This window comes from Lycium barbarum, chromosome 7 (assembly GCF_019175385.1).
Source record: "Lycium barbarum isolate Lr01 chromosome 7, ASM1917538v2, whole genome shotgun sequence".
Classification (NCBI taxonomy): Eukaryota; Viridiplantae; Streptophyta; class Magnoliopsida; order Solanales; family Solanaceae; genus Lycium; species Lycium barbarum.
In genome coordinates this window covers 9,490,347-9,502,368 of record NC_083343.1, presented here as the reverse complement: position 1 = coordinate 9,502,368, position 12,022 = coordinate 9,490,347, and the positions used below count along the sequence as shown (strand labels likewise).

Here is a 12,022-nt window from a genome sequence, read left to right as displayed (position 1 = left end):
AGTCTTACGTTAAATAGCATTTAAAGTCTCTTCTTATACAAATTATTATATTTTCTACAAGTCTTTATTTTAAATAGCGTTATTATATTTTCATTTAAAGCCTTAACAACATTCAGAAGTCTTATTTTAAAATAGCCTTTAAAGTCTCCTTTTATGCAAATTATTATATTTTCTGTAAGTCTTATTTTAAATGGCATTATTATATTTTCCTTTAAAACCTTAGCAGCATTTACAAATTGTCTTCTTAAGATTTAAATGCCATATTTGCATCTTCCGCCTTAATTAATTAACCTAAGTTTGACCGGTAAACCGTAGTTAACGGATTCTAAAGGATGCCTAACCCCTTCCCTTTAGGATAATCAAGAACCCTTACCTAGAATCATAAGTTAAACAGACCATTAACGGAGGTTTAGTTAGCTTTACCTTAGTTAATAATTAGGTGCCTTAATTCACCATTAAATTAATTAGGTGGCGACTCCTTAAAATAAAACAAAATAGGAATCACCAATATGTTGTACTCTAATTTAACCCGTTTAAATGGGGTATAACAATAGGTGCCTTGGAATAAACTCCCCAGTCACTTTACCATCTCAACTATGCTGTCTTCCATGTGTCTTCTTTTTGCTTTTGTTACTTCCACTTCTTTGTTGCCTAGGTGAAATATCTCCATCTCTAGCCACTTTATCAAAGCATATGTCCAACATATTATCTTCCTCATCCTCATCAGAAAAATCATCACTCAAATCAATAGCATAAGCATTAGTTGGACTAAGTCCTGATGCTAAAGCCCCTGGCTCAATAATCACACTTTTAGGCACAAATACAAGAGCTTGTGGGCTTAATTTGCTATTCAAAGGAGGATGTGAAATCTTCTCTACTTCATTAACCAAATCAGCCCACCTAGGAGTACTCATCTCCCCTTGTTTTTCTATCAAATTATTTGTGGAATTAGCTTGAGAGAGTGATGTCATACCTTTCAGCAACTCTTTGCCATTCCCTGTGGACACTAGGAGCTCCCTGGATTCACCTTGATATTCACTGGACAACTCCAAAGTTTGGGAATGGAATTCTTGAGCCGATCTGTTCAACGTGACCATGAGTGGCTTCATTGCTGGATTGGATTTGAGTAACATTGCATCCTGACTTTCTTGATCAATTTTAGTTACTTCAGGATTTGAAATATGTAATGTTGGAGCCATACCATTACCATCTTTTCCAGTAGTCTTCAAGAGAACATCAAAGCTATTTGAACATAATAGGTCCTTTGAGGCAGTAGATTTTTTTAATTTTGGTGAGACGCTACGCCTGGCTGGGGACCTATTATGCACTACTGCCCAGCCATCTTTTTTAACTCGATTGTCTTGACAAAGTTCTTCACTTGATTTTATATCTAGCAATCGAGAATCTTTCACCCCTAGGTCTCCATGGTCGCTTGTAACTTGATCCTGCTGTACATGATGAACTCCTCCTTCAGGTTTTTCCACAAGTTCAATCTCATCCAATTTATCCTGGTCTGCACCAATCGAACTAGCTGTGACGTCTTTGTTTCCAACACTTATTTGCTGCCCATAATCAACTAGCGATGCATCAACCGAGTCTCTTGAGTCAGCATCAGTAGTAGCAGAGGTATTATCTTCCACCATGGGCAATCGATCAACAATTCTTCTAGGACTAGAACTATTTAATTCACAAATCTTGGTTCCTGTAGGTTTCTCAATTGGCAATGAAGGCATCTCCTTATCAACATAAACATAGTTTTTTTTTTTTTACTTTTGTCAACACCAAAAGTTCCATCTGTTAAAGTATTTTGCTGTTGCCTAGATGCTTGGACTATGTCGCCATTGTGTCCATTTATTTTTTGTTCCTCAATACCCGAACCATGTTGATCTCGCTCGCTGGTCGTTGTATCAATTACTTGCTGCACTTTATTAGTTTTTCCACCAATTACAGCATCTTCACTGTTATTGTCGAGAATCAGTCCATTTGCATTATTATTCCTCAATTTAGCATTTATAATCTCCCTTGCATCTCCTAGATATTTCTCCACAGTTTTTACGTTATTCCTGGTAACATTCTGATTTTTATCTACATTTTTGCCCAACATCGATCAACAACCATTTTCTTCATGACCTTGATGTTTACAATAGGAGCAAAATAATGGCAGATTATCAAACACAAACTCTTGAACATGTTCCATTACCTTTCCAGATTTCTCATCTATCTATTGAACTCTAATGTGATTGGGATGTTTGTCAAGCAAGTCGAGTTCAACCTTCACTCTTGCTGTGCTAGGCCTCATTTTTTCTTGTGTTGCCTTAGCAATAGCAATAGGTTTACCTACTGCCGAAGCGATAGAAAGTAATGATTTTTTGGCAAACAATTCAGGAGGCAGATTCGGCAACGATATCCATGTAAAAGCCCTTGATGTTTCTTCTTTAGGATTAAATCCTATAGACCATGGAAACACCCTAAATAGAAATTCTTCACCATTACAATGCAAATAATTGACGAACCTGGTTGCGGCAAGAACAAACTCTTCATATCTGTCAAATCTGATCAAGACATGTCGTCTAGCCAGCCACCGTACTAAGCATTTCCCTTTCACGCCCAATATTTTTGGGAGTAACTTGCGTAACTCATTCATGTCAGGTTGTCCATAAGAAAATTTTAGTACCAATGCTTGATGTAAACCTTCTTCTACTGTGTATTGTGCGATCTCCTCCATTGTAAATGTGATGGTGGCTTCTCCATTGTTAAACTCGATAGGTTTTAGTTGTGTTTTGGTTAAGGACTGCGTAACAGCTTGAGGTGAGATAAAAGAAGCGTAAGTTGGTTTAGAACTAGTCTCTCCCACAGCAAGAGGCTGGGGAGAGGGCTGCCCAGCCATGGCAATGGCTAAGCCACCATTCTAGTTGCCAGAGAGAAAAGAGCTGGGGTTGAACACCCAAGTGGAATGCTTCTTTGCTCTTCTTCTGAATGAGGGTAATTGCATCTTATTCATTCTTAAGGGGCCAAGAGCTCCTCTTGGTAGCTCATTCTTTGAGAGGAATATTCTTGCTTGATTGATAGTCGTAGCATACTTTGCCAAAGCATCAGCAACTTCATTTGCCTCCCTATAGCAGTGTTGAACACTTATTGCCCTTTGATTCATCTTTAATTTTATGGAGTCGATATTATTTTTGAGCTTCCAAGGAGGATTAATGACTCCTTGAATCATCTGGACAACCATCATGGAATCCAGCTCCACCTCCAAGTTGTTGAAGTTCTGATCACAACACCAAGTAATACCAATCAAAGCTGCTTTTGCCTCACTGAAATTGTTAGTGCATAAATGAGTTGGGTAGGCAAAGGCCATAACCATATCCCCATTCCTGTTTCTGACAATTCACCCAGCTCCAGCTTTATTTTGGTTAACCATAAAGCTACCATCAGTATTAATTTTCCAGCTATCTGCATTAGGTCTGTCCCAGTTAACCATAAGGGTACTTATGATAGTTTTCTGATTTTGGACCACATGACAAACCTTGTTCCAGTCCCATCTTCCTTCCATTTTGCTGAACTTCTTCCCCATGGAGATTTTGACTTGATAAAGAATGTGGTAACATATACTGCAAATGGAGATATTATTCTGTTCATGCTTTTTTGTGCACCTGGCTTTCCAAATTTCCCAACATATAATATTAGGGATAATCAATAGGAGAAAGTGATGTTCCAAATTCTTTGGGGTAGTCCTCCACCATTGCCATAAATTGCTCACAACAGAGGTGCCCATTAGAGTAATTCCCATAGGCCTGGATAGTCTGTCCCAAATTTCCTTAGCAATGTTGCCACTGTTTAAAATGTGGTCTATGGTTTTATCCACTGGATTCCTGCAACAACAACAAAGAGGAATTGTATCAATTCCAAATATAAAGAGAGCAGAGTCTATAGGAAGGGTTTTGTTAATGAGTTTCCATATAAAAAATGAAATTTTAAATGAAAGTTCATTAAACCAAATATAAGGAGTGCTAAGGAGAGGAGATCTTCTCTGTCTGAGGGCATTATAGGCAGTGGAGCAGGAGAAAGAGCCATTTGAATTGAGATTCCAAATAGCCTTGTCTTCTAGATCCATATTGCCAATATGTACCCCATTAATCAGTTGCATAATGTTGTCAGGAAGGTTGAGGTCATCTCTGTCCAGGTCCTATGTGTTGTCCATGATGAATTCAGAAGCTTTGATATTTCTAGGCTTGTTCTGAGGGTTGGTAAGATCATATAGAGAGCCATGAAGACTCCAATTATCCCACCAAAACATAGAAGAGCCTGAATTGATTATCCAGTTGATGCTTTCCTCCACCCTAAATCTGATAGTTAAAAAATCTTTCCAGCTGCTGCTGTCTTTGTTTGCCTTTACTTTAGAAATGGGGTTGCTTCTTTGACAGTACTTGGCTCTTAGGAAGTCAGCCCATAAGGACCTTTATGTTATGAGCCTCCAACATCTCTTAGCTAGGAAAGAGTTGCATATATCTTGAAGTGTCTTGAAACCTAGTCCACCTTCCTGCTTAGGGTAGCACCTATTGTTCTAGGAACTCCAATGATAATTGTTTTTCCCATCAGCTTGTCCCCAAAATAAATTTGAGAAATGCATCTCTAACTCCTTGATGGTGGTTTTAGGTGGCATAAGTGCTGAGAATGTGTAGAGAGTTTGGGATTGCAAAACATAGTTGATCAGTGTAGCTTTGCTCCTTGGTGCTAAGAATTTTCCTTGCCAGTCAGCTATCTTGTTGATGATCTTGGTAGAAATATCTGCAAAGTAGCATATCTTTTTCCTACCTGTATATATTGGACAACCAAGGTAAGTAAAAGGAAAAGTAGAGTGTTTGTAGCCTGTCCACCTTTGTATTCTTCTGTTGATGATCCTTTCTGTCTTATCATGAGTAATGAAGAAGCTTTTCTCTTGATTGATCTCCTGACCAGAAGCCTTTTGGTACTTTTTGTGTTGTTTCATGATAAGTCTAATTGACCTTTTATTCCCAGAGGTAAATAAAACCAAATCATCAGCATATCCTAGATGATTTATCTGAGGGACATTTTTTTACATAGAGAAACCAGTGAAGTCCTCTCTCTGATGAAGATGATTAAGAGCACTAGTCAGGGTCTCAACAGCTAATATGAACAAAGCAGGTGATAGAGGGTCACCCTGCTTGAGGCCTCTAGATGATTTGAAGAAACCAAATCTTGTACCATTGATGAGAACTGAATACCAATTGTTGGAGATGAGTCTATGGATCATTTCAATGAAAGGGTCAGCAAATCCCAGTTTTCTAAGAACAACAAGGACGTAGTTCCAAGAAAGCTTATCATAGGCCTTTGACATATCCAATTTGATCACTACATTGCCATGAGGATATTTGACTTTGATGCCTTGAACAATTTCTTGGGTAAGAAGTATATTCTCTGTTATCAATCTTCATTTTACAAAGCCAGATTGATTATCAGAGATGATCTTTGGTAGCAGAGAATTAACTCTAGAGGCAAGGATTTTGGAAACAATTTTGTTGGAGAAATTACAAAGACTGACAGGTCTAAGTTGGGAGAAACTATCAGGAGATGAAACCTTGGGGATAAGAACAGGACAAGTATGGGTGAAAATTTTGGTCAGTTCATATCCATAAAAGAAAGCATTAACAAAATCAGTAACTTCTTTATTGATGATGTCCCATGAAAACTGGAAAAAATGGCCATTGAAGCCATCTGGCCCAGCACAACTATTGGGATCTATTGAAAAAATGGCATCCTTAATCTCCTGTTCAGATGGTAATTCTTGTAGCATGGTATTATCTTCTTCAGAGATCATGGATGGGCAGTGCCTAAGGATTTGCATATTGGAGCAACTACCTTGTTCATTGAACATGTTACTGAAATAATCAACCGCAACATCAGATATATCTTGTGTGCCTTCAACCCATTAGCCATGTCTGTCCTTGATCTTGTAAATTTTGTCCCTTCTTCTTTTGTTTCTAAGCACACTATTAAAATATTTAGTGTTAGAATCCCCCTCTTCAGCCCATTTAATTCTGGCTTTCTGGTGAAGAATGGAGTCTTGATGCTTGAGCCATAGTATATATTCAGCTTGAGTCTTGTGTAGCTTTTCTCTGTTAGCATCAGAGTCATCTATCTCATAGACTGCTTCACATTGGTTAATATCAGCTTCAAGACTTTTAACTTTTTCAGAAAAATCTCCAATGACTTCCCTGGACTATTTGCTAAGTTCTCTAGCAAGATTCTTTAACTTTTGATGTAGTGACCACATAGGGTTGCGTTGTATTTCATTCTCCCAAATAGATTTAACAATGGAGGTGTAATCTTCTTGGGTAGTCTAAAAATTTAAGAACCTGAAGTATCTAATGACATGATGAGTGTCATCAGAGTATGTAATTAGGATCAGGCTGTGATCAGAGCCTGTCTTGGGTAAATGGTAAACTCTGGTGGAGGGGAACATGGTGGACCACTCATCATTGTTGAGAACTCTATCAAGCCTTTTACTAATTCTATTAGTCATCCTTCTTCCATTTCACCATGTAAACATATTTCCTATAAAGCCAGGATCAGTCATGCCACAATCCTCTATGCAGGATATGAAATCAATGGCTTTACTCAGTCTGAATGGGACACCTCCTTTCTTCTAATCAGCAACCTTGATGGAGTTGAAATCTCCACAAATGTTCCAAGGCCCATCAATGGTGTTACTAAGAGCTCTAAGTTTGGTCCATAGATACACTCTTTTAGTTGCTCTGGATCTTGCATATACAACAGTAATCCAGAAGAAATCAGCACTACCTTGCATATTGCATTTCATAGTGAGTTGCTGTCTACTTTTAGCATAGACAGCACACACCATATTGGAGTTCCAAAAACATTAGATCTTGCTACGAGCATTAGCTACAGCCAGATCCACGCCTAATTTCCTCTTGTACTTGGAGATTTTGCTCCTATCAATAAAGGGCTCTTGTAGGGCAACAAAGTCCACTTTATGAAGCTTGACTAGTTGTTGTAGTCTTATAAGTGCTCCTTTGGATTTCATCCCCCTAATATTCCATGTAATGACTTTAATCATTAAAAATACTATTGGGGTAAAGTGCTAAACGTGCTTTCTTTCTTGTCTCAAGGACTGCCTGGTCGTTGTTTTTCTTTCCCTTCTTTCTGTCTTTCTCCATGTATTGATCTCCTCTGGGTGATAGAACCTGCTTTTGAATGATTTGATCTTTTTCTATTCTGACAAGGTCAATGTTGATATTTGGAGAAGGTAAAAAAGCCTCAGTCAAGCTGTCTGCAATATATTCTTGGTTTGAATAAAAAACTTCCAAGCAACTTTCAGGAACCTCTTCGTTTGAAGTCTCGGCTTCAGCATATTCTTCATTGGATGCCTCATTAGGTTTCTTCTCAACAAGGTGATCAGGTATGTCAATATCAGGGTCATGTCTCCTTTGTTGTTCAGGAGGGATAATTTGGAGGGGTCCAAGATCAACCACAAGTTGAATTCCTTCTTGTTGCTTGCAAGTTATATCAGCAGTTATAGGTGACATAATATCAATGCTGGGGCTACCTTCCAGGCTTTGCACAACTATGTTTTCAAGGTGATCAGTGGGAGCCTTCTGATTTTCAAGATTCAAATTCCCTTGTGAACCCTGATCCTTCTTGTTGAAATTACCCTCTATTATGTTTTTCTCAACTCTGTGACCCTCTTCCTGTGCTTGTTTTGGTTTTGTTTTTTTCCAGAACATGTTCTTGAGAAGATGTGCTACTGGTGGTCTTTTTGACTTCTTCGTCTTGGCTTTCATGTTCTTTTTCTTCTCAAAATTAGTGTTCTGAATGTGTGCAGATCCATGTATATCCTTTTGCTGGTCAATTTGTGCATTTCCATTATTTTGTATATTATTTTCCTTTCCATTTTGCTGCTCCTCTGGTTGATCACTGTTTTGAAGGTTCTCAACATTAACACTATGTTGTTCCTCTTGTTGCACAGTTTGGAATTCACCACTATTTTGTAGATTTTTTGAATTTCCATCAGATTCTGCCTTTGCGTTAGCATTAGTCTTTGGGTGCTCAGTATGGTCCTTTCCAATGGTAAGGTTCTTTTGTAGGTTCCTGTCCCCAGTCTTGTTGTTTCCATCTTTTTGATTATTCTGTTGGATTTGTTGGTTTGCTCCCTTTTTGTTCCTTTTCCTAGTAACTATGGTGAAGCCATCCTCATCTTCTTGATTTCCTTGATTGTTCTGAGATATGTTGCCTATACCTTTTCCTTTGTTGTTATTGACTAGTGGTTTTGGGATAACATCATGGGTCACATTGTTATTCTGATTTGCCAATTTTTCACCATTCCCTTTCTTATCTTTTGCAGCTTCTTCAACCTTCTTTTCCCTTTGTCTAGCCTCCACCTTACATTTAGAAACATCATGTCCTTGTAGTCTACAAGTCTTGCAGAAGGCAGGGACACCTTCAAATTCCAACTTCTGTTCATATACCTTCAAACCAGCCCCTTGCCCTCCAATACCCACCCAAACAAAAAATTTCAAAGGTTTTTGCAAATTAACTTCCACTCCAACTTTAGCTAAATTTAGTCTTGATCTGTTTATAGTGGCCATATCCTCTTTCAAAGGAGTGCCAATTTGAGCTAAAATTTGTTTAAGATAATCCCAATTGAAGAGGTGATATTTTAGTTCTGGAAGGAGCACCCAAATTGGAGCAAGAGAAGTCTCCTTGTTTGGGTCAAATTCCGGTGAACACCCTCATAAGCGAATCAGAGATACTAACAAATATTTTGAAATAAACATCGTTGAAATCGGCTTCATCAGTAAAATCTAAGAAAACATGTCTATAGTCATAAACCCTAATTGTTACCTTGCCCTTAAGAGGTGTTTGCTCATAAAATTTGGATCGTATAACCTCAATTCCAGGTCTGCCGTATGTGAATTTCCCAACTAAAATGTGATTGCATTCATCTGCCATCCTACCATAATAATCTGAAGCATTGAAGAACACCGTCGGCATACTGTTGGTTGTAGTCTGTCGAGCCACAACGAGGGAGCTGGGTTTTGGCGGAGTGGGAATTGGGGATCCTTGTAAAGATTTCATATACTTTGGATTTGTGGGAATTGTCGTTGAGTTTGTCATCCCAGTGATTGGAGCATTAATTTCAGCTGGGCTCTCCGGGGTAGGGCCCGCTAGAGACGCCATGGCTTGGTGCAGAAGCTGAGAAGCATCGGAGCTCCGAACAGAGGACGTATTGGTGACCGTTAGAACTGTGTACGGAGAGCTTCTTTCTTTATGAAGTGAGTTTTTTATAAGCATATCCTTAGTGGACAACATCAGTCTTGCTAATTCTTCAACTTCTGGAATTTCCTTGCGATGGAGCAGATAGATTGGATGCACTTCTGAGCACCTCATTCACATTGTTTTATGTTCCTAATTATAGAAAATGAAGAGCAAATATAACCACAGGTCCACATGCCTATAAAGTGAGGAAAATATAAAAGAGGAAGAGAACTGACCGTTTATACTATATTCTCGTCTTATTCTATTGAGATGTCGCGTCAAAGTTTCTATAGCGTTAGTGATTTCCTGCAAAAATCAGACTGTTATACAGTACTTCTGTGTGTTGAAAACAGATAAAACACGAGAGAAATTGAAAAATGAGTGTCTCAATTTGTTCATTTAATACATCGATTACATAGGTATTTATACACAAGAGGAATAAGAGATAAAAGGAAGCAAAATATCCTACACTTAATGTAAATCCTACCAAATATTCTACATAATATTCTATAGTTAAAGCTACACAATATTCTACAATAAATATGAAATATCTCTAAGTGTATTTTCACATATCTAGAGTATCTCTATTTATGTTTACAATATCTAGAATATCTTGTCATCATGCTAACAACCCCCCTCAAATTGATATTGGTGGATCAAAAAGCATCAATTTGCCTACTAGAAACTGACGACGTCTTCGTACCACAGATTTTGTAAATGCATCAGCTATTTGAAGATCATTGGACACGTGTGGAAGAGTAATGACACCATTATCAACAACTTCTCGTATATAATGTTAGTCTATCTCGATGCGTTTGGTCCTCTCATGTTAAACAGGATTAGTAGCAATCTGAATGGCACTTGTATTACCAGCATGGTGAGGAGTAGGATTAGATTGAGGAAATCCAATCTCAGCAAGTAATCCACGAAGCCAAACAACCTAGAAGCAAGCATTAGACATGGCTTGATATTCAGCCTCTGTTGAAGATTTTGACACACGGTATTGCTTCTTATTCTTCGAAGATATCAAGGAATCTCCAAGAAACATGCGACAACCAGTAATCGAACGACGAGTATCAGGACATCCAGCCCAATCAAAATCACTGAAAGCATTGAGCTGAATAGGAGAACCACCAGGAAGAATAATCAACGAGTAGATGTTCCTAATAGATATCGAATGATGCGATGAACAACCATCAAATATAGATGGCGGGGTGCCTTCATAAATTGACTCACTTGTTGAACTACAAACACTACTAAAAAATAGACAAATACCGATGGACCACATCGATTTTTTTTAAAGAAACTGACGGAATATCGACGAAACACAGTTCGTCGGTTTTCATTACGTCGCTTTTTGAAAACCGACACACTGTGTCGTTTCTTTTGCGACGGACAGGGTCGGTTAAGTCCTCCGTCGTTTTTAAATCTGAGATATAAAATAGTATAAAAAATCGACGGACTGCGTCGGTTATTTAATTATTTTATTTTTATTTATTTTCTTTCAATATTTTATATTTAAAAAGAAATAATATAAATATTACTAAAAACCGACGGACTGCATCGGCTATCAATTTTATGTTTAAATTTTTTTAATAAAGTCAACAGAGTCCGTCAATCACACCCCTACCAAGAGTATGACGACCACCGACCTGTAGGCCGGGAACCATCTGACTTATGCGTTACTTTGAACATTATAAACCATAACTCAAAGAACACCTGCACGCAGAAAAGGCCCAACATAGGAATATCCGATCATTCAGCACATATGTTCATATGCAGACCGACAAGGTCGCCATAACATAAAGTATATCATAAAGCCGGCAAGGCTAACAGTAAAGTATCAAGAGCTAAAAATAAGGCCGACAAGGCCACCAATATATTATACAATAATATGAACTGGTGGAGCTATAAAACATCTAACTGTACACATACATCTACGAACCTCTATATAGAATACAAATGATCATAAGGACAATATCAAATAGACTACAGCTCCGAAGTAACTGGAGTGCTCCTCAGAATACGCTGATAGAACACCTACGGGTCTGATCCGTCTCCCCGTCTACCTGCGGGTATGAGCGTAGCATCCACAAGAAGGGACGTCAGTACGAATAATGTACTGAGTATGTAAGGCATGAATAACAACATAATATAGATATGAAAGGTAACATGGAATATGAGATATAACCTGTACATCTGGATGCCTGATAAGGCGGTGTCATGCATGCTTAACCTTTTGAAAAAAAAACATTTTTATACTTATATATAGTACCATGCCCGGCCATTAAGGCTCGGTGTCATATATATAATATCATGCCCGGCCATTAAGGCTCGGTGTCATATATATAATCATGCCCGGCCATTAAGGCTCGGTATTATCATCATTAGCTCGCGTACAAGCCTCCCGCGTCCGGGAAAATATCATAACATGCCCACTGCAGTGGTGTACAAATCTACGTGCCATGCCCGGCCGACTATAGCGCGCCGCGGTGTGAGAAAATACATACATAGATATAAAGCATGCGTGAGAGACCAATCAAAAGCCACAACTATATCGGAGTGACGTAAGGTCGGTAGCCTCCGATTATATTATAGATCAATCAGCATAAGGTGAGATTACCAACAATGAAGGAAATTAAGAAATTGCAAAGTAAGCTCAATCACTTCATAATAATATAAAGTTCATGTACTTGGAAATCTCTATGAATAAAATCATCTCATAATA

General features: G+C 38.2%; 2 protein-coding genes across 2 annotated transcripts; both read right to left on the bottom strand.

Moving 5' to 3' along the window:
* Positions 1–2,221: 2,221 nt before the first annotated feature.
* On the bottom strand, positions 2,222–2,887 carry LOC132601255 (uncharacterized). Its single transcript, XM_060314356.1, has one exon. The coding sequence runs from the start codon at positions 2,885–2,887 to the stop codon at positions 2,222–2,224; it is 666 nt and encodes a 221-aa protein (XP_060170339.1).
* A 1,674-nt stretch (positions 2,888–4,561) lies between these two features.
* On the bottom strand, positions 4,562–5,893 carry LOC132601254 (uncharacterized). Its single transcript, XM_060314355.1, has 3 exons — positions 5,557–5,893; positions 5,089–5,436; positions 4,562–4,812 (listed from the first exon to the last, which is right to left on the bottom strand). Exons 1-3 carry the CDS (start codon positions 5,891–5,893, stop codon positions 4,562–4,564), a joined length of 936 nt encoding a protein of 311 aa, XP_060170338.1.
* Between the last annotated feature and the right edge of the window lie 6,129 nt (positions 5,894–12,022).